This window comes from Falco rusticolus, chromosome 17, assembly GCF_015220075.1.
Source record: "Falco rusticolus isolate bFalRus1 chromosome 17, bFalRus1.pri, whole genome shotgun sequence".
NCBI classification, from domain to species: Eukaryota; Metazoa; Chordata; class Aves; order Falconiformes; family Falconidae; genus Falco; species Falco rusticolus.
Window position 1 is genome coordinate 5,165,812 of NC_051203.1, and position 27,206 is coordinate 5,193,017.

The 27,206-nt window shown below is 58.3% G+C and overlaps 1 protein-coding gene across 4 annotated transcripts; it reads left to right on the forward strand.

Annotated features, from left to right (window-relative positions):
• The first annotated feature begins 591 nt into the window (after positions 1-591).
• MAPKAPK2 (MAPK activated protein kinase 2) lies at positions 592-27,206 on the forward strand. Of its 4 annotated transcripts, none has more exons than XM_037410858.1 (10): positions 592-840; positions 20,921-21,060; positions 22,758-22,822; positions 23,538-23,617; positions 23,722-23,848; positions 24,371-24,446; positions 24,644-24,768; positions 25,063-25,148; positions 25,251-25,331; positions 25,639-27,206. In XM_037410858.1, the coding sequence occupies exons 1-10, from the start codon at positions 592-594 to the stop codon at positions 25,780-25,782; spliced, it is 1,173 nt and encodes a 390-aa protein (XP_037266755.1). In that variant the 3' UTR covers positions 25,783-27,206. The 4 variants fall into 4 exon arrangements, with proteins under 4 accessions (XP_037266755.1, XP_037266757.1, XP_037266756.1 ...); XM_037410860.1 differs by lacking the exon at positions 592-840 and adding an exon at positions 13,192-13,224 and having other exon boundaries at positions 25,639-25,929; XM_037410859.1 differs by lacking the exon at positions 592-840 and adding an exon at positions 13,209-13,297 and having other exon boundaries at positions 25,639-25,929.

The following is a 27,206-nucleotide window of genomic DNA, read 5'->3' on the forward strand; positions in this document are numbered from 1 at the left end:
GTGCCTGTGCTGCTGTGCACCCCCTCTTCCCCCCCTGGAGCTGGATCCGGACCCTCCCAAACAGGGTGTTGGGGCGCCAGCGAGCCGCCCCCCCCCCCCCCGAGCTGCCCCCGGCCGCCGTCGGGATGCTGCCGGGACAGCGGGGGAAGGAAGCTGTCGGGGGGAGGCAACGGGGCTGGGAACCCCACGACCTGCTGGCACCCCCAGGCTGGGACAGCCCCCCCGGCTGAGCGCTGGCTCCCCCCGGGCAGCGAGCGCGGGGGGGCGGCGGGGCCGGGCCGAGGCGCCCCCCCGCCCCAGCGGGCGCAGGCCCGGTGCCCGCCCCGCCCCGTCCCTCCCCCGGCGGCCGGGGCCGGCCGCGGCGAGGCGCTGACATCAGAGCCGGGCCGCGCCGGCAGCGGGAGGAGGAGCCGCACCGGAGCCATCGCTCTTCTCGGGGCCGGGGCGCACCGGCGGGGGGCGGTGGCGGCGGCGCTGCTTCACCCCCCCCCACCCCCCCCCCAGCCCCATCCCGCTCCCCCGGGCCCCCCCCCGGGCCCCCCCAGCCGCCAGCCCCGGCGCCCGCCCGGCGCGGCCCGCCCGCCGCCCGCCATGCTCCCCGGGGCACCGCCGCCGCCCGCCGGCTTCCCCAGCCCGCCGCCGCCCCAGCCGCCGCCGCCGCCGCCCGCCGCCCCCCCGCCCGCGCCGCCGCCGCCGTTCCCGGGGAAGGGCGGCCTGCAGATCCGGAAGAATGCCATCACGGACGACTACAAGGTCACCACGCAAGTGCTGGGCTTGGGCATCAACGGGAAAGTTTTGGAGATCTTCAGTAAGAAGAGCGGGGAGAAGTTCGCTCTCAAGGTGCGGGGGGCGGGGGGGCACCTCGGGCACCGGGCGGGGGGACACACCGGGGGGGGGGGGGAACACGGGCACACCGGGCGGGCGGCTCCGGGCTGCCCCCGCCCCGCCGCCGTGCTGCGGAAGGGGCCGGAGGGGCGGGCAGCGGCGGCGCCGCCGGACGGCGATGGGAGGGGTCTGCCGGCCCGGGGGGTCCCGGGGGGCAGGCACGGGCGAGCGGCAGCTCCGGAGCCGGCCGGACAGCGGGGCCGGCTGCTGCCCGTCCGTCCCGCTGTGCTTTAACGTGTATATTTACTCCCCCCCACACACCATAAGGAGCACCCGGAATGGCTTTCCAGCTCTCTGGTGTGGTACGAAGTGAGGTGACATGTGGGTAGCCTGCCCGGGGGGGTCTGGAGCGGAGAGGAGACCCGAGCCCGGCTGGAGTCCCCCCTGGGCTTTGCACCTCGAAACGCAGCGCCCCCCGCGCTGAGCCCCCCGGCACCGGCTGCCCCGTGTCCCATTCCGTGGCAGGTCACTCCTGGCTGCGGCGTGTGGTACCAAGCGGCTGTCGCCCCCCGCTCCCGACAGGCTGTCGCCCCCCGCTCCCGACAGGCTGTCGCCCCCCGCTCCCGACAGGGAATATTTCAGCGTTTATCCCTCATCCATAACTTGCTGCTGTTTGAAAGATGCGTAGTGAAACGGTGGATACAAGGGCGTGTGGTTTAGCACCAGGTGATGCGATGCTTTCCTTCGCTCCAAACGAGCTTTTTGAGCAAAGCGGGGAGCGGGTCTTCCTGCTGGAGAGACTTCGGGAAGTTTGAACGGCTTCACGGAGCTGCGGAGCACGGCGCTGGGTGCCGCGGGTACAGGCAGTCTGCTCGGCGGGAGCGTCGTGTTCTCCAGCGTCGATGCAATTTGCGCCCACACATGAGCTGTTCAAACCCTCGGCGTTACCCTGAGAGCTGCGAAGGCTACAGAACCCCCACCTAAACCCGTAACCCCCCACCTCTTTTGTTTTTTGAGCAACCCATCTGTTGGTATTGGGGATTCCTAACCTGAATGAGTGAATGGACAGGGGGCTTTGGAGGCACAAGTGCCACAGGAGTGGTGGGGTCAGCAAGGGACAGCAAGGGACGGCAACCCTGCGGTTAAAGATGGGGGGGGGGGGGGAGGCAGTTGTGCGATAAAAGTTTGACTTTTCCTTTGGAAACGCAGGCGTTTCTCATGACCCCCACTGCGTCGTACTCTGAGACGACATGTATTGTCATCTCGTTCGGTTGGAAATTAGTGAAATCCTCTTCTGTTTTGACAGACGGTCTCCTCCTCGCTTCTGCCGTTGACTCACGTATTTAAAGCTCAGATTCCAGCACTTCCCTTTTGCAGCCCTGAAAGGGGAAGGATGGCAGAAGAGCCCGATGCCGGCGGTTCCTCTCTGCCCCAGCACGGGTAGGGCGGTTGGGGCCGTTACCCTGCCCGTACCGGAGCGCGGTGCGGGAGACGGGGATGGGATTTACTGCCATGGGTTGTGTTGGGTCCTTGGCCGTGGTGTTTGTTGAGAAGCATCCTGGAGCACAGGATGTTAGCAGGGTGGTGCAGAGCATCAGCGCAGCTCTTGGTGGGTGAGGTATATTCGATGCTGAACCTCCGCTTTGGAAAAGTGTTGCTCCTCTTCCCTGATCCCTTTGCACATCGCTGCCGGGGAGGGAAGAGTTGTGCTGGGCAGTTGGACGCGTCTCTGGCTTGTCAAAGAGCAGCGCAGCTGCTACTGTAAGCGATTCCTTCCAGCACCTTAAAAACTGCAACGTGTGAGCTTGGGCTCTTGGACAAGCCGGTGCGTACCCAGCTGGCCCTGGTGAGCGCGAGCCACAGGCTGGGGTTATTTGATTATGATATTTGGCCTGAACTGCTGAGCCCAAACTTGGCGAGGGTGACTGCCCTAGACGCGATGCGTGCTGGCTTCACCCCCTCCCCTGGTATGCAGCCGGGATAACGTCCCTGTTCGAGACCTGCAGAGAGGTATTTGGATCCGAATTACTCATGGGCTGCATCAGTGTGGAAAGATGACCTAAAGCAGGATCTGCGGGAGTGATTGCATCGAGTTGTCATGTTTCAGATGATGCTTAAAAGACTCCCGATGGCCCCTCGCCAGCAGCCACAGCTGAAACCTCTCTGTGCTGCCTGCTTGGGTTGTGCAGCAAACCTTTCCATTTGGAACGTTGCTCTTTACATTTACTCTTCCAAAATCTTGTACAACGTGATCCTTCATCAGAGGGAAACTGTCGTGTGTCTCCCTGCTATTAACGGTGTCTTCTGGTTATGTTGTGCTTCCTCTTGGATCACGAGCGACTATTATGCTGTTAAACCTCTTTCTCCCGAACAGAGAGAGGCATTTAGGTGAGGATTTTGCTGAGAGTCACTTTTCTTAAGATAACTTTTCAGCGCTCCGGGAGAGTTTCAGCTTGGAGACAGTGTTCCAGAAGCGGTGAAAATGTTACAGCCCATTTTCTTCTCCTTCCAGTGCAGTAGTGTGTGGCAGGGATGCACCATTAAATAAAATGATGCCACGTGCGCGTTAACGGATGGTAGTTTCGTCTGCTGTGTAGTACCTAGGTGAAAACAGGAGATATGCCGTTACTTTTCATATAGATCATTATTGTTTATTTTGCAGTTTCCCACCCACAATTTTTATTGTATTTTTTGGTAATGAGCAATACCTGGAGTGTGGCATCCCTGGATTACCTGGTGGGAAGCAGGCCACTGATGGTCCCACGCACCCGTGACCCGACTCTGATGGGAGGCGATGTACCTGCAGGGTGGGAACATAAAGTCTGCGAAGAGGTGATGCATGGAACTGAAATGCGAGGTCTAGGTGGTTTCTTCCCCTTTTTTTCCTTGTACCCTGGTGTGATTTATTATTAGGCAAAATTAGGCTTGTAATTTCTGCAAAGCCTGCTGTATGTAGGTCACTGCTGGTCTGACTTGGCGGTGTTCGTTGTGGTCAGGCCATTGGCATTAGTGACGCAGGCTCCAGCGGTGGGGCTGGGAGCGAGGTCTGTCTCGCCTACTGCAAATACCACTTTTAAGACTAATCTTGAGGCGAGATACTGGGTTGGTGGCTGGCTGCCTTCATTTGGCGAGGAAATCGCAGGTGGGGACTAGGAATGGCAGGTGGTGAGTTTTTCTCTGCCGTACGCGTCGCTTGATGGAGCTCTTTGTGGAGCAGGTTTCCTTTAAAACCCATTAATGAACTTCACTCCTAACCCCAGCTTCAAACCGGGAGATTCTCCCCTGGACTGGTGAGCTTTGGAAGAGCTGGAAGAGCTTTGCAGGGCCCTGGAGAGCGCTTGCACGTTTGTCGCCTCTCTGGCAGCCCCGTTTCTGGAGCATCCCTGGTGCTTCGGGGCACGTTCGTGAAACACTCTCAGTCTCGCTCTCAGCCTCATCAGATAATCTGTGAGCGATGGTTCCTCTGATGGCAAAGAAGGAAAAAGGCCAGTCGTGGTTCATTATTCTTTCTTGTAAGATGCCCATCATGGAAATCGGGCAGGTGTCTCGTAGCTGGGAACCGAGCAGTTCCAGGGTGTAGCTGCTGGCCTCGTGCTCGCTCTGCCATCATGGCTAGGGGTTTTGCAGAGATGTTTCGGGGAGCAAAGCACCCTGTTGCCCGTGGCTTCCTGCAGCTTCCCTTGAGATCAAATGCTTTAACCCCCAGAAAATCCAGCTGGAAAAATAACCCCTAAACAATGGAGTTAGATGAAGGTCCTGGGCTCACGCTCACGGGAAGCAACTCGCAGTGTGTCTGCTGTACTTCTGCCCCACTCTCCGTGAGGGGATTATTTTAATTACCTCTAACCTTGTGTTTTATATAATCAGAAATGTCTTTGCTGTGGCCGCCTTTGCAAGCCATGATTGAAAAGCTGTGGAAAGTCTAGTGACATCACTGGGATGTTTCCAAGGCGGTGGTTTATTATCTCGCTGACCAAAGGAGTCGACTGACTTGGGGTTTGAGTTTGTTTAAACGATTTAGGATTTGCTGTAATCTCTTAGAAATACATTAAGCTGAAAGAGGGTAGACTTAGATTAGACAGACGTTGGGAAGAAATTCTTCACTGTGAGGGCGGCGAGGCGCTGGAGAAGGGTGCCCAGAGCAGCTGTGGGTGCCCCATCCCTGCAAGGGTTCAGGACCAGGTTGGACGGGGCTGGGAGCAACCTGGGCTGGTGGCAGGTGTCCCTGCCCGTGGCAGGGGGTGGGAACCAGATGGTCTGGAAGGTCCCTTCCAACCCAAACCGTTCAATGGTTCTATGATTGCATGTTCTGAGCAGTCAAACCTGTGAGTGAGATGTGCTGATAGTGGCCTGGGAGCAGGGGCTTGTTTTTTGCTTTGGCACATGCTCAGGAAGTGGTGGGGTTCTTCCTCTTAATAATCTGATGTTATCAGCCGTAGGTCTTGCAAAAGATCGGTGTTTCTTGCGTTTTCAGAGGTGGGGAACTGAGATATAGTGATTTACTGAAGGTCCTGCAGTGTCAGAAGCGCTACCGGGCTTAGGAGCTGAGCTGCTTGCTCCAGAATGAATCCTTCCTGCGCAGCTGTCCTGCAGGACAGAAATACAGCTCCTGTGTGTGTGATTTAATAGCCAAGTACAGCCAGGTAAAATGATTATTTTATCATTCACAGCGAGCTCCCGCTGGCCTGTGGAGAGGTTTCTGCCATCTGCCAGCGCTCGTGTTGGGAAAGCCTGATGTGTGGGACCGCGCTTGTCTGCGGGGCTGCGGCGGCGCTGGCTCTGCCTCCGGGTAGCGCGCGGTGCAGAGCAGGCGCTGAGCTTTATCAGACACGTGCTCCCTGCTCCAAAGCATTTAAAGCAGTGTATAAATAATAATTTGATGCTGTGCAGACTGAGAGCTAGGTGTCCTGACGCGTTCGTTGGATGGTGGGTAGGCACGGGTGATGAAAACTCTGGGAAAGTTCCTGCCGAGGAAGCCTGAAAGAGCGAGTTGGTGACTGTTCTCATCCCGGAAACCTCCAGGATGTGCTCTGGGATCTGATGGGATGGATGAACTCCTGATGGGTGATGTGGAGCTTGCAGGGTAGTGCGGGTATATGGTAGGCATCTGGAGGCATGGCCAGGTTGGAAGTGGCTGTGTGGCCGTCCCTGTGGGACGGGGGAGCAGCGTGGCTCCGGCTTTGGCATCTGGCATCTCCTGAGCCTTCGTGGTGGGCTCATATGCTCCACACCGGGGTGGTCCAAGGGCTTTGCAGCAGAGGCAGTAGCCAATGCTCTTTTAAAACCCATCCCTTTGCCGGGGTTTGCACTGTCTGCTGAGAAACTGGGAGGAAAGAGCCCTCCTTCGTTAAAAAACACCCTTTCCTCCTCCTAGTTTCGAATGTAACTGGCTTCCTGACCTGCAGAGACAGCCCTCGCCTGGCCGCCCGCTGCAGAAGTCAGGCTCTTCTCCAAGCACAACTGGCCCCGCGCGTCTGGCCTCAAGTTGCAGCATTCAGGCAGCATGACCTCACCTCCTGGTTTCCAAGAATAACGCGCTGCCTCCCCTCCGCTGCGCCGGGGCTGTCTGCAGCGGGCGAGGACGGCTGCCGCAGTCCGGTACGGGCCAGCTCTGGGGGCCCCGTGTTGGCCAGATGCCCCCCAGCAGCTCCATGTCTGCCCTGTGCCGCTGGGCTCCACTGCCCTGTGGGGCAGGGGTGTGGGCAGCAGAGCTGAGGCAGGACCCGGGAGATGGTCTTCAGGACCCGGCTGAGCTTGGTTTGGGAGGAGGGGGGGGTTTGGGGGGGTGTGGATCTGCGAGGACCGGGCGATCCCTCCACCAGCTCCAGAGGCTGGCATGGGAGCACAGCGTTAGCTGACCGCTCCCCAGGAAACCTCTTTCCAGCCTGGGCAGTCACAGCGTGGTCCAGAGCTGTCGAGCATCGTGGTCATCTCTGGTGGTGACATTGGCATTGGAATTCAAAGGCCCCTGAGACTCATATCCCACTGAAAGTGGTTCCCATCTCCTCCGTGGATGCCCCTCATCTTTCATGGCTGCAGGATGCTAAAATACATTCTCCTTGCAGCTCTGGACGGCACGAGGACTGCGTGCGTGACTGGTGCCTGGAGGCTCGTTTTGGAGAGGGCTCTCGTTTTGGTTCCCCAGCAGAGATGGATGGGGAGCGGGTGCGGGGTTAGAGCAGGGCACGCAAGAGTAAGCCTGAATGCAGAGAGCTTTAACAGCCTTTTAAGCTGTTGTTTCTTTGTACCTCATGGCTGAGTCATTTCAAAGATTTCAGCCTTTTAAGATCTTACCAATTTGAGGTAAGGATTATAGTGGCCGGCAGGTTTAATAGTGCATTAACTTGCCATTTCCTTCGTGGCCTCAGGAATGGGCTGTTGGGCGTGAGTCCTTGAGTGCTGGTAGATCCCCCTGACCCGAGAAGACCTGAAACACGAGTTTTGCTGGAGATGCTGTGAGCCACAAAAATGCCATTTGGAGGGTGGTGGGGACGGTACCCCCCGTCGGGAGGGGGATACAGGATGGGGTACCAGCGTGGTTTGTCTCTGAGCACGTGGAGCTTCGCTGTGGCTCCATCTTCAGTCTGATGCTGCCGGGGAGGATGACAGCATCTTCCCATGGATTATGGTGTTACGTCGGTACGTGGCTTTGCTGTGACAAAGTACACCCTCCCAGCGGAGAGGGCAGGTGAGCGCGCTGGCTCGAGCCGTCTGCAGCTGGCACGGCGTTTGCCGTCATATGTAATGAGATTATTCAAGCTGTTGGCGTCAGGGCCGCATGTGATTCTGTGCCTGGCCGTCCAGCGAGCTGTAGCCTAAACTAGAGATAAAGTTCAAAACGCAAACCCAGATCTGAATGTTCCTGGGGCGCCCGGCCTGGCTGGGGCTTTGCGGCTCTGCTCTTGCTAGATATCCTTACCCGCTTTGGGCTGTAGATTTAGGATCAGTGGAGGGATGGACTCAGTTTCTTCGTCATCATCACCATGGACTTTGCTGCCTGGCTTTGCGTGCCCCTGGCTGCAGCCGGCTCCGCTGGGCACCCACCTTGAGTTCAACCTCTCCAGCTCTGTTGGCCCCAGACCAGGGGGGTAAATCGGGCTCGGGGCTGTCGTTGCCACACGCTGAAACAGGCTAAATCTGTGTCACAGCAGCTTGGGACTCTGCGCTGTCCCTGTCCCAAGGGCTGCAGCACCTCTGGGGTTCCTGTGGGCACACATGGGTGGGAGCATCTTCTACCGAGGGCTCGGAAACAGAGCAGCGCTCTCCCCGTCTGCTGTCCTCCCGGTGTCCTCCGGCGCTGGTGCGCGGCACTGAGCTAGGACAGCCTCTCGAAAGGCTTCTTGGACCTCCTGCCAAATGTGTGTTTTCAGGGAAGTGCGGCTGGAACGCAAACTGGGGCTGCTGTGGAAATTTGGCAGCATGTCCTGTCAGCCTGCAATTCCAGTAGCCACAGCTCATCGCTTCTTGCGCCCATAGGTGCAAGCGGGAGCCGGGTCTGAGCAGCGCTGCTCGGCAGTGAGGATGGCATCCTGGGTATCTTGGCTGGGCTGGGGGGAAAGCAGATACAATCACATCAAACCCCCCCCCGGAAAAATATGCACATTATCTTCAGCCCAAGTTAACAAAAATAATAAATAAAATAAAAAGCAAGGGGAAGATGGTCTGGTAACAGGGGTGTGGTTTTATTTTCACTGGTAAGGATGGCCTTATTGCATCTAAAATATAATTTTAACGTTCTATTTCCACTAGTTTTAGCAAAAGGGCAGGGGCTGTGCTCGCTCACAGGCGGTGCCGCTGTGGGTGCCAGCGACCTGTCGCCAGCAGAGTGCTGGCTCCCGCGGCCCCACAGCTCCCGTAGCCGCTGCTTTCGGGTACGGACAGGCTACGGGAGCCATCGTTGCCGGTAACAGCCTCCTCCGGCCAGCCCGGCCTCCTCCAGGCTCTGGTGCGTCTCTCTCTTCCTCTTCAGCCATTTCGCAACCTCGCTGCCCGTTGCGCTGGGCAGATTGCTGAGCAAACCTGGGCGGCTCTTGCGTAAGTGGCGGTGCCGCCGCGCTGGGAAGGGCGGCCTTGCCAGGAAGCTTGAACCCGGGTTATCAGCTGGAAGTCATCGGGGCTGCGAATCCGGTGTTTTCAGGTGGGTGCCTCCCGTGCCGCCGGCAGGGCAGCGTCAGTGCGGGGACACGGCTGTTCTGGGGAGCCTGGGGGCATTGCAGCCCTTGGCTGGGCACCTGGCCGGGCTGCTGCAGAGGACACCTTCCCCCTTGCTGGCCCAGGAGCTTGTGGAGGCCTTTGCTTTTGTCCCTGGTGCTTTTCCCCGCAAGGAACGACCCCGTTCCTTGCTCTGCGTCTGTGCTGGAGCAGGGCTGCCGACACCTCCCTCTCCATCTCCTCTCCCACCCTGCCAATTCCACGTTGGGGTTGAAACTCCCAGTATCTTTTGTTGTAAGGAAGAGTTGCTGATAAAGAAAAACTCTGCCATGATGCGCGATGTGCTGTGGGTGGTGGGATTCAGGAGGGGGTGACTCCGGGTCCTCCAGGATTTTTCGAAGTGTCCCAGTGCTCCCATTCCCCAGCTCCTTGCTGCTGGAGGAGATGGCCAGCCTGGCCTCGGGTGGGTGTCATTAGAGATGCAAATGCTGGAGTGATGAAGCCTGGGTGAGTAAGATGCTGAGGAGTTTAGGAATGGATTAAAGTGTGGTCTCTGCATGCTGCTGACAGCTCTGGCACCTCCCGGGCGGTCGTGGGGCAGGCTGGCTGGGAGCTGGAGCTGCTCCCCAGGAGCTTCGGAGCAGGTCTGTGCCTCGTGCGCTCTGGAGTTCATGGAGGACTATGCTTTCCGTGTGCCTCAGCATGCGGTGATTTTGGCTGATATTCTGGGCTTCGCCTTGAGGAACTGCAGGGCGGGGAGGGCTTGAGCCCTGCGGGGTCCAGCTAACCAGGGCAAGGAGTTTTCTGGCTGCTCTAGGTGTTAACTCAGTTTTGCCAGTTTCTGGCAGCCAGGGCAGCCTGTGCTGGGCAGGTCACACGCCTCTGGCTTTTACTAAAACATTCCTTTCACGCTTCTTTCTCCCCAAAGACTGCACTGAAACAACCAGGCGAATGTCACTGGAGGGAGGGTTCAGCTGGGATGCAGTGATGCCTCAAAGGTTTTAGTGACTTGACTCCTAACCAGCAGTGAACATCTGGATCTTGAACCCACCCTGAACCCAAACCATGCCAGCAGCCTTGGAAAGAGCCTTAAACCTCGCTGTGGGAAAGATGGGGGTAACTTGTTGTGGGGTGCTGCTCATATGGGCCATTGGAATTAAGTCTCCAATTTAGTCTCCAAGACTTAATTCCTCTCTCTTGCTTAGGAAACGGAGGCTTTGCTGGCTCGAGGTTGCTTAGGTTTTGCGGGGCCACACGGGCACCAGCACTGCTGCGTACCAGTGTGCACCAGTGTGCCGCAGGGTTTGCACTGGGAAACGCGGGGGCTGCTGGAGCCCTCGGGTGGGCGGCTGGCCGAGCTGCACAAAAGCTGGCCTGTCTGCTCTTTGGCTTCCCCCAGCCCTAAGCTCTTTTCCTGAATAAGTGGGATTGAAAAAGCTTAAATTCATACAAAGCAGGACCCAGGAGCCCCTGGCCAGCCCGGAGGGAGCAGCTTCCCCCTGCCCACCCTGTGCCCTGGGGCTGCCTCTGCTCCCCCGGGCCCCGGTTAACGCTGCCCCGGGATGAGCTGGTGTCTGTAACGCTGTCTGTCAGGGGAGCTTTCTTTGTAAAGGCTGGGTATGGCAATACCCGAGATGAACAGCTCGGCCTGCCAGAGGAGCAGCAGTCGCTGCAGGAGTAGGTTTTGTTGTCAGTTTGTTTAAATGTCCCTGCTTTTATCCTCTTAGCCCTTTCCCGTTCTAATCTAACAGGCAAAACGCGTGCAACGTGCTGCCCTTGCTGTCTGTTGTATTTGGTAAGAAGTCAAGGCCCCTGCTGGTAAACGCTGTCTAGCAGTGGGGTACTGGGCATCCACGGGAGCATCAGTGAGTCTTTCCCAGAGCGCATGTGTCTTTGCTATAGATTAAAAAGATGCAAAAGCGTAAAACCTCCGCTGCCGATCCCTTGCTTTGTGCTGTGTGTTGGGCAGGACCTCTTCACGGGAGATACCGGTGCTCCCCTCTTGGTTACACGGAGGGGGTTCAGGTTTCTCCTCCAATGGTGTTTTCAGAAGCGTGTGCACCCAGGCGCTTGGTGATGAGCTTTGCACGCTTGTTGGCTGAGGTGTTTTGAGGTTACGGTGCTGACTGGGATGCTGGTGGCCTGGGCTCCGTCCAGGCTTCACCAAACCTCCCGGGCTCTGGGGCCGCGCGGCTGCTGCCAACAGGTGCCGCGGAGGCTCTCGGGGCTGCCGAAAGCCTGGAGGGAGCTAATAATAGTCACCGTGTCCTGGGAGCTTTAATGAGGTGCCAGCAGGATGCAAAGAAGGGCTTTTTAAAAATAGAAACGCAACTGTGTTTTCCTCCTGGCTGAAGGAGTCTCTGGATGGCTGGTGCGGAGGGAAGAGGGGCTGGTGGAGGAGAACCACCCTGCTCGGCCCCTTGGGCTTGCGGGGTGGCAGGAGGCTCTTGGCCCTTCATTGCATTGCTTCAGCCTCCAGGATTTCCCCTAAAACACTGACTGCTGTGGTGGGAAAAGCGGGAGCGTGTGACTGTGCGCGCTGCTCAGCCGCTCTCCATCACCCAGTGGGGTGCAATCCTCCCCTTTTCCTCTGCCCCTTCGTTAGCATCCCTTCTCATCACACGCCTCGCTGCGGGTCGGCTGCAGCAGCCCCTCTCCCTGCCCCACGTGTGCTGGAGCCTCATCTGCCCTGTGCGTCCCCGGGGGTGGGCTCGTGAATCCAGCTGCATCGGAGCTGATCGTGTTGGAGGTTTTTTATCTGTTGTGCCGCGTGAGAGGCGGAGGGAGCAGCACCAGGCGGAGGGCGGTGGTGGTCGCGGGGCCCTTGCCTCACTGAGCGCCTGGGCAGACAAAGGCGTCTCATGAGATCCCTGGGTCGCTCCTGTCCTGGCCATCCCCTGTGCACAACAAGCTCCGCTGCCAACAAAAGCGGCGGCCACCCGGCACGGGAGCTGTTTATCTCACACGGGAAAGAGCCACAGTCACAGCCCCGAGGCCCTGGCAGCCTCAAACCCGTTTGGACATCGTGCCTGAGGCGCACCGTGCAGGAGGACGATGCCAACCCCTTAGATTGGCTCTGCTTGGGTGCCTCCGAGGTTTCATCCCAGCTGCTAGGGGGATGCTCCTCTCTGCAGCCCTGCAGGGATCTCCCGGCAAAGGCACAGCTGCTGCCGGTGGGGCACCACTGGGCTGCGCATCCCTGGCATCATCTCAGGAAGGTATTTGCTGTGCCCTGGTGTTGACAAAGCCTGTGATGAGGGTGAAACTCTATTAAATAAACGGCTGGGGGAAGGACAGAATGATGCAAAACGTGCTGTCGTCACCAAGCTTCAAGGGTGTGTAAACAAAACCTTCCTTAGTCTTGGCATGGGTGGAAGAAACGCATCCCGAGGCTGTACTGCTTCCAGCGCCGGGGATGGATGGTGCTCCGAGAGTGGTTGGCCTTGGTGCGGCTTTGTGTTTTGGTTTGTTTGGTTTTTTTCCCTCTTTAAAAAAAAAATAATATATATATATATATATATTTTCACTGCTCTAATTGCTGTGTTGAAAGGCAGCAGGCAGGATCACTGTGCTGGGAGGGGGTGGCAGCCACCCGTCTGTCCCGCAGGGTGCCCTGCCCATGGGTCGGGCCCCGAGAAACTTCATTTTTGTGCAAAGCATGAGCCCAGGAGCTGCCGGGAAGCAGTGGATGTTTGTGGGGCTTCTGGCAGGGCTTCACGGCTCCTCCGCTTGCAGGCGTGGGTCTGGGCGGTCTGAGCCTCTCCCCTAAATCACTTCCAGTGCACTTAAGGAAGGGGTGGGCATGTCCAAAAATAAAAGCAGTTCTGGGATGTCGGTGTGTGGAATCACCCCGAAGCTGCCCCTGGGGTCAGAGGTAATGGTGGGGTCGTGTCCCCAAGGTTGTGGCGAGGCTGATGCAGAGCAAGGCACCCAGAAGGATGCTCCGGGTGCTGTCCGTGGGCTGCCTGGCAGAGGCTGAGCTGGTCCGTCCGTCTGCGTCTGCCGTGTGAGGGAAAGCCCCTGGCCTGGGGCAGGGGGCTGGCAGAGATGGCCGTGCCAGCGCCGCGATAAGGGGCTTTTTCAAGCTGTGCCTGTGGGAGGGAAGTGCAGGGGGGGACATAGGTCAGCGCTGAGTTAATGGTTGACATTAGTGTTTACTAATGTATTAATCACACCTGCGAATATCAACCACTTCCTATCATAAAAGCACGTATGTGCCCCTTTCTGTTGATGAGCTCGGCAGCTCCGGTAGGAAATCTGGCAGGGGATGGGGCTTGGGGAGGAGGAGGAGCTGACCCCAGCCCCGAAGCTTTGCGAAGAGGTGGGAGTAAAGGGGTTGTGCATGGAGCAGATCCGCTGGCTGCAGCCATGTCTCACATGAAGACGTCCGCCCCTCCCTGGCTTTTCACTTTCCTTTCGCTTTGTTAAAGGCCCCGGTGGCTGCGGCGTGCCCCTGGCAGGGGCTGCAGCACAGGCGTGCGGGATGCACTGGTTTGGTTTGCAGAGGGGTCTCTGAGCATCACCCCCCCTGCAGCGGCTCTGTCCAGAGCTGGGCTGCAGCTTCTCCCAGCCCCGAGTCCTTTCCCTGCTCAGACTTCCTGGTGGGAAGTGACATCTTGGGTGACTGTAGGAAGGGATGGGCTGGGTTGGGGTATTTTGGCCATCATGTCCCCCTTTGTCCCTGTTGGATTCACAGGGAGGTCCTGGAGGTCCTGGCCAGGGGGGTGGCTCCATCGCTCCATCCAGGTCTGCTCCCTGGGATCTCCTGGGCATCCCTCTGCACAGCAGGACGTGGGAGCCTTGCTGACCATGGCTAGTGCCTGTCTCACCTGGGCCACTAACACCAGCCCTGGAGCATCCCGAGAGACAAGCAGTGGGTGAGTCACTGAAACCTGGTGCTGCTTCTGGTGTACGGGGAGAAGAGGATGATCCCAAAACAAAAACCTGGGACTGAATTGGCCCCAAATTTTGTTTTTCTCGGATACGTGAAGCTTGAAACTATTTATTTCTGTTCATTAAGCACCAGCTCCAGCCTGCTGCTGGTGCTGTGAGTCAGCGCGGATGCTTCGTGCTGCCGCCTTGTTGCCATTTACCTGCTTTGACTTTTTCCCATGAGTTTTGCAGCCCCCTCCTATCTCCCCATCTCCTCCTCTGCCCTCACCCGCCATGTCCCCACCACACTGGTGGCCCTTCCCTCAGCATCCAGGGCACTGCCTCTGAGTACCCGCTTCGGAGCTTCATTTCTTTGAAATCAACGTGCCAAGAATAATTGTGCTGCTGGTAAATGGGCTCTGCAGAACGGGGCTGGCTGGGGAGCAGCACCCCAGTTGCACGGGGTGCACAGGCCCCTGGCAGGTGGCTCTTATTTAAGCCCCAGCCTTTCTTCTGCTCCTCGCCTTTGTGTGCCTGGAGAGGCTTTTGTTGCGGCCTGAAAAGGCTGAATAGCTGCTGCATCTGTCGTGGGGAAGAGCGGGGAAATGCTCAGCAGATGCCCTGGGCGGTGGGGGTGGGGGCTGTAGGGCAGGGGGTCCTGAGCATCCCGTCGTGGGCATGGACCCCCATGGGAGCCGTGGGCAGGGGAGCTGGCAGCACGCAGGGCATGGAGGGTTGTGCAACCGTTGCAGGCGAGCGGTGCGATGGGTCTCCTTGTGAAAGCGTGGTGCAATAGCTGCCTCTTCCCTCGCCCCGTTTCCATCCTCTGCCCTGTTGCAAAATCACCCGCAGGAGCAGGGATGAGGCTGCCTGCTCCGACATCTGCCCCCGCGAGCGTGCTGGCTGCTGCTTGCAGGGTTTTTAGCTTGCCCCTTGCACATGCAGCCTCTTCGTGCCTGGCTCATTGCTCATCTTGGTCCGCACGGTGGGAAAGCTTTCCCCGCGCTCGCTGCGATGGCTCTGGGTCTTCCTCCAAGCGCTCCGATAATTCAGGCTCGGAGAATGCAGCCGAGCAGCTCGAGCATGTGTGTCAGTTCACGTTTGCTCGGCCTGAATTGCATCTCCAGTCTTGCTCCGTGTGTAGCTCTTTCTAATCTGAATAATTCTGTCTTACTGGGACGCTTTTTCCAACCTCTCCATCTTCCCCGAGGAAAGTAAATGTGGAGGATGACCTTTTGTTCATGGCAGTGGGGCATGAAGCCACTGATGCATGGAGCCGGCTGTGCTTGTGTCCTTCCCAAACAGCCAAAGCCTCAGCGGCTGCCCGGGCACCACAGCCACCACCAGCATCCCTCCAGAAGGTGGGTGGTACTGTCCTGCCTTGCAAACCGTGAGGCTTGGGTGAAGCCATCTCATCCAGGAGCAGCGGCCACCCTTCTAAATAGCACCCTGGCGTGGCAGGCTGGGGCACGCTGCATGCAGGACGCTGCAGGACCCATGCGCGGCTCCTCCTCCAGACACGTCACCTCTCGTCTCCTCTCTGGCTTTCCCCGGGCAAAACAAACGTGAGGATGAGGCTTTTGCCTGGTCTCTTGGGGCTCAAAGCTCTTCAGGCAGGGACTGTGCGGCTCTGTGTGCTTGCATGGAGCAGAACTGATCCCCAGCTGGGGAAAGTCCCATCGCTGGGTCACGGGGGATGCGAGCAGTGGGGATGGGCTTAAGGTAAAGGTTGGTGATGTGGGGGAGATTTCCTGAGCTGCGCGTTACTGCATTGTGATTGAACTATCAATTCCCTTGCGTTTGGTAACGTAATTCCTCTCAGGGGCTTTGGGACTCGTGATTTTATTTCCCTTCTAGAGTTCATAAACAGCAAAAGTGGAACGAAGCTTTGCCGCTCCTGTGCCCTTCTGCTGCTTGTCCCCTCCGAACCGTCCCAGCAGAGATGCTGGGGCAGCTTCGGGGCGGTTGCTCGGGGGCTCCCCGCATGGGCTGGCATTAGAGGCCGTAGACAGACACAGGGGAGGTGATCAGTTTAATCCAGGTCCCCCAGCACTGTGCCTCGTGGGGTGGGCACCGGGGACCGGTGGCGGGGGGCAGGGGGGCTTTACCTTCCCGGTGCTGTGAGGTGGGAACAGCATGTGCAAAGCATCCAGCGCTGGCTCCACAAATGTGTGAAGCAGCTGATGCCAGTTGGCAACTAGGGCTCATGGAGGGATTAGAAGAGGCAAATCCTTTGAAGAGAAATCCTTTTGCTTTATTAGGAAAAAGTGCTCCTTGCCCCGTGCTAGCCCAGTCAGGGGAACCTGGAGTGCGCAGTACAGGCAGGGGAACCTCTGCTTTGCTTCTGGGCTGAAAACTCGGGAGGATGACAGCCTGCCTTTCTTCACTGTAGGTTTATTTTTATTGCAACTTAAGAAGAGTTTATTTTAACCCCCGTGGTGCAGACAGCTCCCGAGGGGAGCTCCTCGAGGTGGCGTGGGCACGCTCCTGCAGGTCCTGTTGCAGGAGGCTGTTGGAGGGGCAGTTGCCGCAGAGGTGAGGCGTGCAGCCTGTGCTACTTTGCTGGGAACCGAGGGGAATTGGGTGTGATCAAAATACACACAGAAATAAAAATACCCTGCCTGCAAGAGCAGCTGGGGCGCCCGGGGTGAGCGTGAAGCCAGAGCAAAGAGGAGGAGCCCAGGAAAATGAACAGCTTGGCATGCCAGTATGCGCCTGATCCTCAGTTTTCATGGAAATTGCCCATGGGAGGTGAGTTTCCCTTTGCAAGCTCTTGCACAGGGGTATTTTGCCGATCCGAGTGATCACAGCAAGTTCTCGTGGCTCGCCGAGGGGCAGTACCCTTCGGGGCTGCAGTGGCACCCACGGTGGGTAGCAGCAGGACTGGGACGGGGTCGTTTGGGACCTCCTGCCGTGCCAGCGGAGGAGGGAGCTTCCTTTGCCAACCCGCTGTGATTCATGGCACATCATCCCAGGAGGAGGCGGCGAGACTGAATCAGTGGTGCCTGAGGACGCGCGCGGGTGAGGGAACGTGAGTGCAGGTGGCTCCAGCCCCCTTGTTTTCTCCGGCATCTTCCTTCCTTCCCCATGCCCACCTGCCTTCACTGTGCTCGGCGTGAGATGGTGGGGGATGAGATGCAGCTCGCCGTGCTGCCGAGCAGACGGGGCAGAGCCCCCAGCCCGTTCATTTCTGCTGAAGCTCCTTCCCGGTGGCAGGCGGGGAGCAGCCCTGTTCCTTGCACCGTGGAGGCAGCTTGCCGGGTTTGGGTTTGCTGGGTGGGTGCCATCCCCCTGCAGATGCCCCGCGAGCTGTTTTGTTTTCTGGTTTGTTTTCAGCATCTGCTTCCAGGGTTTGTCTTTCAGAGATGGTGAAAATCCCGGCGCTGCTGTGGGAGCCTGGGAGGAGCCTTTGCTGCCGTGGGGGTCCCACACATAGTGGCTGGGCTGTGCCGTGTGCTGGTGGGCCCAGTTTCAGAGCCCTTGGCTTGTGGGTTTTATTGAAGCTAATGAGTGTGTTTAGCTTTGCACGTAACTAATTTCTCTCACAGCGTGTAACGGCTCCTGGGGGAGCCGGGCTGAGCCAAGGCGCAGGATGGCAGCAAACGCCGTCTGCCGAAATCGCAGAGGTGTCGAGCTGCAGCGAGGAGAGCTGAAACACGGCTGAGAGCTGAATTGCCTCCCTAACCGCGGTGGGGTGGGGTGGCTCTTTCCCTGCTCTCCCTCCTTCCCAGTGGGAAGTGAGACAGGACAGTGCAGGGTTCTGGGGTGCATGGCTGTCCTGGTTGTCCCCTGTCCCTCGCAGTCTTGAAGGGACACCCAGACGCAGAGATGCTCTCTGATGATGAGAGGCGGTTCAGAGACCTGCGCTGGCTGCAAAGCTAGCACCTAAAGCATGTAACCACTGTAAAGGGAAACGCACACGACTCCCCTGCTCGAGGGACCTGGTTTTGCTCGGAGGCGGTGGCCGAGCCCCCTGCGCAGCGCTGCTCTTGTGCCCCATCCTGGGGATGCTTGTGTAGCTTGGGGATCCGGTTACTGTCCGCTTCGGTGCTGGGCTCAGCTGCTGCCCCAGTGCTGAGCCCTCCACTCCAGCAAGAGCGAGCTGGTGGCGCAGCCTTTCCTATCTGAAACAATGATCTCCAAGAAGCTCTCCCTTGGAAGGGGAAAAGAAGAGGACAGAGGTGGAAAAGCTGCGCTGGGAGCAGCAGGGGGCTGTCAGGGGTTTCCAGCAGGTTGTCCATCTGCTGCCGTCTCCCCTCTACAAAGGGTTAACTCTGGTTGTGCTCGGGATTACGGCTGTTGCAAAATCTCCTGCTTCTGAAGCTGCTGGGTGGGAGGGGACGGTGTCCCCAGAGTGGTACCCTCAGCTGGGGTGGGACAGGGGCAGTTCACCCTTGCTGAACCTCAGGGAGACACGAGGTGCTTTTCCCATCCCAGCCTCCTTGTTGCAAGCCAAGAAATATAAATCTTGTTGCAGCCATAAGCTGCCCTGGATACTGGAGCTAAATTAGGGACCCGAGCAGTGTTACCACACACCCCCAAATACGTTCGATGTGGAGTTCCCATGACCAGAGCGACACTTGGCACGCCAGGATGTCACCCACCGGTGGTTTCACTGCTGGCTGCGGCCAAGGAGCGCAGGAGGGAGTGAGAGTCATCGGCTGTGGGAGCTACCTGCTGAGGAGAAACTGGTGAGGAACTGGTGCAAGCGCTGCCCTCGCTGTGCCTGGACCAGGACCGAAGGGTCCTTCCCCCCTGTGCCATGCTCAGCACGACCCTGGGGCGCAGGGAGCCGGTGCTGTGTGCTGAGGGCAGGATGGAGGCCATGTGGGTGATGCTGAGCTTGTGGGTTGCTTCTGCCGTGGTTTGGGCATTGCCACGTCCCTCCCGCATCCCCCTGCAGCCTCATTGCACCTGGTCTTCAGCTCCTTGTCACGGCGCTGTCACCTGCCACGGGGAACATTTCCTAAATAGACCAAACCAGACTCTTAATGAGGTTTAATCCTCTCCCAGGCAGGCGAGCAGGCTCTCCATGGCCTCTCTGTGGCAGAGGGAGCTGGCTGTGGTGCAGCTGAGCTGCAGCTGGCGTGTTCTGAGCGCGCCGGGGCAGCTGCTTGCTCGCCTGCAGGTGCCTGTGTACAAAAGCAAACATCAGGGCTGTGCTGGTACAGGTAATGGAGGCTGCTGCCTCTTAGTTCATTAGAAATACAGTTAAGCTCCTTTAAAAGCGCTCCGAGTGACCTCTAAAAATTGGATATATATTTCTGTACATCTCCTGTTTGTCTTGTGCAGAAGGATGTTAACTGTCTGCTTCCTGCTGTTCAATTTTCCCAGTGCGTAATTACAAATTGTTTTTTAGTCTTCAGCTTCCTGGCTCCCCACGCCAGGCTTTTCGAAGCGGAGCTGCAAATAACCAAGCTTTTCTCCAGGCCCCTTCCCTGCCTGTGTGGCTGCTGGGAGGGGACTGGCGCTGTGTTTGCTTATGGCTTTGGCAGGATCTGGTTTTTAGGGTAATTAAGCAATGGCAAAGTAGGAAAGGGCTGTCCAGCCTCCTGCCTTCCTTTTGCATCGATGCTGTCGGTGCAAATGGTTGTGCAAAGGGTGGCTTGGCTACTTTGGTCTTTGCTGAGCCCCCAGATGTTTTGGTACCAGAAGCCACCCTGCACCCTGTCCACCTGCACGGGTTTCCTCGGGAAGCAGGAGAGCTGGGGAGGTGGGAGAGGTGAGACCAAACCCCACCTACTGGGTTTAGGGTTTACGGGCAGGGGGCTGAAGTGTGCATCCTATTTGTCCCTTGCCCTGCAGCTAAGGGCAAGTGGCCCGTTGCAGGCAGGAGTGCAAATTGCTGTTACACGAGTGCTGTCAGCAAGCATTTCGTTTATCACAGGCAGTGTGTGTCTTTTGGGGCTGCAGCAAGCGTTAAACCTTGCTCCTGTAGAATCCCCCTGTGGCAGAGGGGTCCTTGCTATGCACTGGGCACCGCTTCGGGTCCTGCCAAGCCTGTGAAGCATCCCAGGGGCTGACACTCCTCTTCCTTGCGGAGCAGCCCTGGGAGCTCGGCGGGGAGAGGGCAGAGGGGCAAGAAGTAAGTTTCTGTCTCTCTCTTGGTAAAATGACCAAACCTGCTGTTTCCCACTGATGCACACGGGGGGTGGGATGCATTTCCACGTGTCCCTACTCACTGCAACATCGAGGTGCAGAACTGCTCTGGGGCATTCCGGCGAGCCTGGCCCCAAGAGCTGCTGGAGACAGGAAGGAAAATGAACTGCTCAAGATAGACACATTTGTTGCTCTATATTTAGAAGTATAATAATTAAGGCCAGTTGTTTATCCTGATAAACATGGTAATTAATAGTATGTGGCAGATGAGCAAATCCTTCCTGCACCTGGAGACTGCGAGTTGTCTCTGGGAAGGGCAGAGGCCTCATTAAAGAGCTGCTGCTGCTTGGGAGAAAAGCTGCTGTTTAGGCAACATCTGGCTGTTTGTGTTGTCCGGTCCGCAGGCACGTGTGGCTGGGGGCTGGTGGCCTCTGAAGCCGTGGCAAGGTGCTTTTCTGCCGTGTGTAAGGGCAGGAGGGTCCTGGCAGTGCCACTGAGCAGCAGCCTGGTGTCTGGGAGGTGATGGGTGGGTGGCACTTGCTGGGGGGCTGCCAAGAGGAGAGCCAGGGTGCTGGGTGACACCCCGGGGCACAGTGGTGGAGGTACCAGTGTGCAGAAGTTTGCTCCTAAATGCAGTATGGAAGTCTTGCTGGTTGGTGGCACAGGCTGGCTGGGCACCGGGGTGGCATCTCGGGGGTGCAGGGAGGGGGTAGGCAGCCGGGATAAGCTTTTTGTAGCCTTGGAGGAGAGGGCAAGAGGCTTACGAGGGCGGGTGGCTTCACGCTCTTCCCACTAGATGGGGATGGAGGCATTGCACAGAGCGTGCTGGAGCTCACCTCGATGCCACCCCCAGAGAGCACCCACGCTTGGCCCCGTCCCCTGCGTCCTCCCTGCGTGGGCAGTGTGCCCCGGGGGTGCCATGGCCCGGCTCTTGTGGGGGCTCAGGTCTGACGGGGTCTCGCTTCTCTCGCAGATGCTGCAGGACTGCCCGAAGGCCCGCAGGGAAGTGGAGCTGCACTGGAGAGCGTCGCAGTGCGCGCACATCGTCCGCATCATGGACGTCTACGAGAACCTCTACCAAGGGAGGAAGTGTCTGCTCATCGTCATGGAGTGGTGAGTCCCGGGGTGGCCTCTGCCCACAGGAGCACCCACAGGAGCACCCACAGCCCTGCAGGGCAATGGGGTGATGCCAAAAGTGGGGTGAGCACCTTCCTGCGCTGGTGCTGGGGACCCCAGGGAGATGCTGTGCTGGGGGCTGCAGCCTGCAAGCCGTAGGGATGCAAGCCCTGGAAGAGGTGCTGCACTGCTGGCGTTGGAGGGACGGCAGGAGCTGTGCTGGCTCTGAGTCATTCTGAAAACTCACTCGGCTGTCGGGAGGCTTAGGGCCTGTGGTTCTCGCTGCAGGTAGATCATAACCAAACTGACTTTGACCATCGAAAGTCAGGGTAGTCGGTGGGTTCCTGGCACCCCAGCAGCCTGCGGTGGAGTCGGCTGGGCAGCGCGCAGCCAAGCCGAGCTGGCGCATCTACTAACGCTGTTGCATCTCTTGCAGCGGCAGTTGAGTGGCTCTGATTCGGGTAGATGCTTGATATAACCTGGGGAGGAGGAGGAATGAAGGGGAAAGTATTGAAACCACATCCCAACCGCAGCTGTGATTTGATGCAGCTTCCTTGCCAAAACCTCTCCTCTGGCAAGCCAGTAGGTTGCCCGGGGGGGCAGCGGGTGCGAGGAGCACTGTGAGCAGCGCCGGGGCAGGCGGCGCGGCAGCTGCCCGAGCGGCTCTTGTGTGGGAAGAGGCTTCTGAGAACCACGCCAGGACGCTGGGCAGCCAGGGATGGGAAAGGTTTGTGTGGCACATCTGTTTGTGTGGGAAGAAAGCAGTAGCTGAAGGGTAGGAAACAAGTCCCCCAGGGCAACGACAGCTCCCTGCAGCGTCTCTCCGCGGTAGCTGCCCGCTGCCTGAGGGATGCTCTGGGTGTAACACCCATCACAAGGCAGCGTTTGACTTTCAGTGTGAGCATGGTGTGTCTCCTTGTCCGCTCCGTGCAGCGGTAGCTGCACACGATCTGTATTGCACATGTCCAGCAAATGTCAAGGGCGCTGGCAGGAGATGCTATCTGTGCTGGGGAAGCCGGGAGCCGTTTCTGCTCAAGTCAGATAAGGCAGGGACAGGAAGCACCGTTATCCCTGTTCTCATGGAGAATTATCCCCGATCTCACTCCTGATCTCTCTGGGAGCTGGGTTTTTCCTTAGGGTACCTGGGGAGCCTTTGGCTGGGGAGGGAACCACACCAAGCTTTCCTCGGTCCTTCTCCAACACCTTGTGTGAGCGCCTGCTTTGCTGCAGCGGGGTTCAGTCTCTGCCTCCCCCGTCCTATCCGTGAGCCCATCTCGGTGCTGCTAACGCCTCGCCTGTGCCACAGTCTTTGCTCAGCACTTCTGCACGGGGTTAGTGTGCCGGCGAGGTGGTTGGCTTGTGAGCTAAATGGGGCTGGGTGTGCTGGGAGCGTTCTCACCACGTTTGCTGTCTTTACTGTAAATGTGTTTCTGTGGGCTGGTGGGGAGACCACGTCCGCTTGCACCCAGCGTCTCCGCTGCCAGCACGGAGGCTCTGCCCCGCTTATTTCTGGAAGGAGGCAGCTCTGAAGCACCCCGTGCCCAGAAACACCGATCCAAGGGCTTGGGATGGAGAAGGGGGCTGTTTCTTGCCGAGCTGTGCAGCTCCTGGCTGAGCATCAGAGGTTGCGGTGCCACTTGCACCAGTGGTGAGACGGATGCAGCAGCATCTAACGCTGCCTGCTTCTCTTCCAGCCTGGACGGCGGGGAGCTCTTCAGCCGAATTCAAGACAGGGGAGACCAGGCCTTCACGGAACGGGGTATGGAGCCCGTGGGGACGAGGCGTTTTGTCTTTGACCATGCCTGGATGTTTGTAGGAGTGTCTCTGGTCCAGTCCAAACCCTCAGTTGCTCTTTTGAATCCCCAGTGGGGGTTTTGCACTTGGCTTGAGAGCAGGGGATGTTTGCTCAGCCACCCCCACACCCTGTCCGTCCCACTCCAGCACAGGCAGGAGCTTCAGTCACCTTCAGGAACACCCACTCCTCTCAAAAAACATGAAGTCCAGGGGATGTGGCTCTCATACAGCTCATTGATCCCATCCCTGCTGCTCCTGTGGCCAGAAGTGTCCGCACACCCCAAACCCTGAGCCCATTGCCTCCCTTGGCTTCCCATCCCATGGGGAAAACTTTCCCAGCTGTTTTCCCTGCAGATTTGGGGTCCCTACTGGTGCTGGGGGCTGGATCAGCCCCCCTGCCCCAGCGCGAGCCCCTCCTTGGGGCTTGTGCAGTTGGGTGGGGGGGGTCAGGGGCTGGAGCCTGCCCCATCCCTTCTCCTGGGAGTTTCTCTTCTGTTTGCATTTGACCCGTGGTTGGGTGGTGGGGGGGGCCCTGCTTGGAAAGAGGGACTTCAGGTGGAGGAAACCCCTTTGGCCTCAGCCAGAGTCTTTGGCTCCTGGTCGGCAGACTGACCCAGGGAATGGTGCTCATTTTATCTTGCTTACAAACGCTTCTGATGTATTTTGTTTTGCTGCTTCAGAGGCTTCAGAGATAATGAAGAGCATTGGGGAAGCCATTCAGTACCTGCACTCGATCAACATTGCGCACCGGGATGTGAAGGTACGTGCTGCACGCTCACACAGCGATGCCGAGCCCCGCTTGGCCTGTGGCAATGCTGAGGCTGCTCTGGCTCTTCTGCTCACTTCTTCCCTGTGTTTTCACAGCCGGAAAACCTCTTGTACACCTCCAAAAGGCCCAATGCTGTGCTAAAACTCACGGACTTTGGCTTTGCTAAAGAAACCACCACGCACAACTCTTTGGCCACTCCGTGTTACACGCCATACTATGTGGGTAAGTGGCTGGGGGTCCTGAGCTTGCAGGTTTGCAGGGCTGGAGGGCAGAGCCGGGGGGCTTTGGAAGGTGCCACGTGCAGCCCATCAGCTCTGCATCCAGCCTGGAGCCTCAGCTCCTGCGTGGTGTTGGGGGCGAGCCCTGTCTGGGATGCCTGGGGCTGGGGGCTGCTTTGGGTGCAGGTTTGCAGCTCGCTGGTGCGTGCAGGGGTTGCATGCCACCCCTCGGTGGGCTGCGATGAGCGTGGTGTCGGTGTGTGTGGCCAATACGTTGCACCCCCGTGCTGCAGCCTCCCTTGCATCATGCTCGGGGCTGCAAGGTGGCACCACCCTGCACCGCTGCTGCCTCTGCTGCCTGCGTGGCCGTGCTGGTGCCCATGCAGCAGCGCTGGCGCTGCTCTGAGCAGGGCTGCCGAGACTGTGCGGAGCTGCAGGCGGCTCTTGGGCAGCTCCGTGGGATGGTCACGTCCCTCTCACCGGGCGCTGCCGCTTTGACTCAGGACTTTGTTTCTCTCTTTACCAGCCCCGGAGGTGCTGGGCCCGGAGAAGTACGACAAGTCCTGTGACATGTGGTCCCTCGGTGTCATCATGTACATTCTGTAAGTCCGACAGGTCCCTCGCCGTCCTGCCATGGTCAGAAGCGGGGATGCAGCTTCTGACCTTGTTTGCTGGCTGGTGGGGCTGAGCCTTTCCCAGCTGCGCTGCTCCTGCTCCTGGCACTGCCCCGTGCCCCACAGGCGCTGCTGGGGGGCTTTTGGGGCAACGCACTGACTCTCTGCTCCCTCCCCTGGTGCAGGCTGTGTGGGTACCCCCCTTTCTACTCCAACCACGGCCTGGCCATCTCACCTGGCATGAAGAAGCGAATCCGAATGGGCCAGTACGAGTTTCCCAATCCAGAATGGTCCGAAGTATCGGAGGAAGGTAAATGTGGTGCCTGCGATGGCTTGTCCCCAGGCTGAGGTTTCCCATCGGGGCCAGCCCTGTGTCCAGCAGCGCTGCGAGGGCTGGGGGAAAGCGTGGGCCACCTCCCAGTGATGCTGCAGCTTCGCCTCTTTGCTGGAGAGGCTTTGGCTGAAGGGTTTGACCAGGATGAGCTCTGTGGCACGGAGGGGACAGGAGGTGCATGCAGGCACCATGGGGCCACTGGCTCGGGTTGGAGCATGGGGAGAGCCCCCTGGGACCCACTAACGCTCAGCCCTGCCCAAACCCTTCCAGTTAAGCAGCTGATACGCAACCTGCTGAAGACTGACCCGACCCAGCGTATGACGATAACGGAGTTCATGAACCACCCCTGGATCATGGTGAGTGCGGGGTTGATGAGGCAGCAGGGTGGGATGGGGATGAGGATGGGGCAGGGGTGGGATGCCTGCGGCTCCCAGCTCACACTCCTCTGCTCTTGGCAGCAATCCATGCAGGTGCCACAGACCCCGCTGCACACCAGCCGCGTGCTGAAAGAGGAGAAGGATCTGTGGGAGGACGTGAAGGTAAAACCTCCCTCTGTTGCTCTCTGAAACGCTCTGAGCCCCGGGTGCCATCTGGGCACTGTCCGCTTCTGCCTTCTCATCACAAACGGGGCAAATTCGGGCTGGGTGCGAGGGTGCTGGCTCCCGGGGAGATCTGTGCTCAGGACAGGGCTGGAAAAATTGGCGGTGTGACCCTCAGCCCCTGCTGCAGCAGTTTGTCCCTGTGGGAGCTCGGAGGGGGGACAGCCACCCTGGGGGTCCTGGGGGACTGCGGGCTGTGCCTGCGCGGGGTGTTGCTGACGGCGCTGCCTGTGCCTCCTGCCCGCAGGAGGAGATGACGAGCGCGCTGGCCACCATGCGAGTGGACTATGAACAAATCAAGATCAAGAAAATCGAAGATTCCTCGAACCCTTTGCTGATGAAGAGGCGGAAGAAAGCAAACCCCACCGAGCCTGCCGCGCTCCCCCACTGAGGGTGCCCCGCGCCCGCCGGCCCTTGAGAAAGCAATAACTATATATATATTTTTTTTAAGAAAAAAGACAAAAAGAGACAGACTGTTATATCAAGCGCATGGAATTCAGACATTTATACCAGACTAGTTATTTTTAGCTACTCACCTGTGTTTCTGACCTTGCTGGAGCAGGCGGTAAGATTCCCCCGTCAGATCCATACGCTGCGGCCAGGGGTTTTGTCCTGTAGGTGAACGCCGCTGGTAATTGGATAATTTTTTTTTCTTTCGTGAAATGGTTTTGATTTTTTTCTTTTTTCCTTCCTTCCAAAGACATGGAAATTCCTGTGGTGACCTTTTTAGGGTATATAACATATAAATATTTTTTAAAAACTACTGTAGAGCTGAAAGCCAGACAGTGTGTTCCTGGTGTGGATGCTGGCTAAGGATGGGCTTCGGGCTTGGGAATGGGTTAGGGGTGGGGAAGGAGAGCTGCCTGCTCCCCCGTCCTGCTGTGTGTGGCAGGGCTGGCGTGGGGAAGGGGGGGGGGTCCCTGTGGCTGCCATGCTGCTTTGCTGGCTGGAAAACTGCTGCTTTTAAAGCACGGTAGCCAAAAGCCAACCCCCCTCCCTCCCCAGCCTGGAAGCCTTGCCTCTACCGGGCGGCACGCAGGGCTCCCCGCCAGCACCGTCTGTGTCACTGTCTGTCTGTGCGTGGGGTGTGTGTCGTGTCCGTGGGCGAGCAGCTGCGTGTGGCCCCCAGCCCCCCGCCGTGGGCACCGCAGTCTGTACCTGTGCCTGGAATCCAGTTCTGACCTCAGGGGTGGGCAGGGGGGGGGGGGGGGGAAACGGGGCGAGCAGGAGGCCAGTGCCCCCTGTTTTACCCCGCTCTGCAGGGACGTGGGGAGCAGATGCTTCCCTGCCGCCTCTGCCCGCTCCCCCAGCCCTGGGGGAGATGCTGTCCCCCTGGGGGAGATGCTGTCCCCCTGGGGGAGATGCTGTCCCCCTGGGGGAGATGCTGTCCCCCTGGGGGAGATGCTGTCCTGCGTGGAGCGGGGTGGAAAAGGCACGGGGCCGTAGCTCAAGCTGGGACAGCAGCACTGCCCCCCCCCCCCCCCCGGGGCTGGGGGGCTGGCAATGCTCCTCCACTCCTGGGAGCAGGACGGCTGCTCTGAAGTCTTTAGTCCATGAATTATTATTATTATTATTATTATTATTTGTCACAACGTTTCACTGCGTTAAATGTGTTTGAATGGGGAAAAAAAAATTTTAAGCAATGTTTAGTTTTTAGGTGATCTTTTAGACACTGTATGGAATTTTAATTTGTTTTAAAAACCAATTTTTATCCCTTTTTTTTTTTTTTTTTTTAAAAAATTTTTGTCTGTTGGCTTATACTAATCTTCCTGGTCTGCTCTTCAGTCCCTTGGATTAAAGACACTTAATGCGTCA

Bases quoted from the DNA above. Each gene is read 5' to 3' on its own strand.
- MAPKAPK2 (XM_037410858.1), top strand. From the start codon at position 592: ATGCTCCCCGGGGCACCGCCGCCGCCCGCCGGCTTCCCCAGCCCGCCG. The intron at 21,061-22,757 runs GTGAGTCCCGGG...CTTCTCTTCCAG, and splicing joins CTGCTCATCGTCATGGAGTG to CCTGGACGGCGGGGAGCTCT. The intron at 24,769-25,062 runs GTAAATGTGGTG...AAACCCTTCCAG, and splicing joins GTCCGAAGTATCGGAGGAAG to TTAAGCAGCTGATACGCAAC.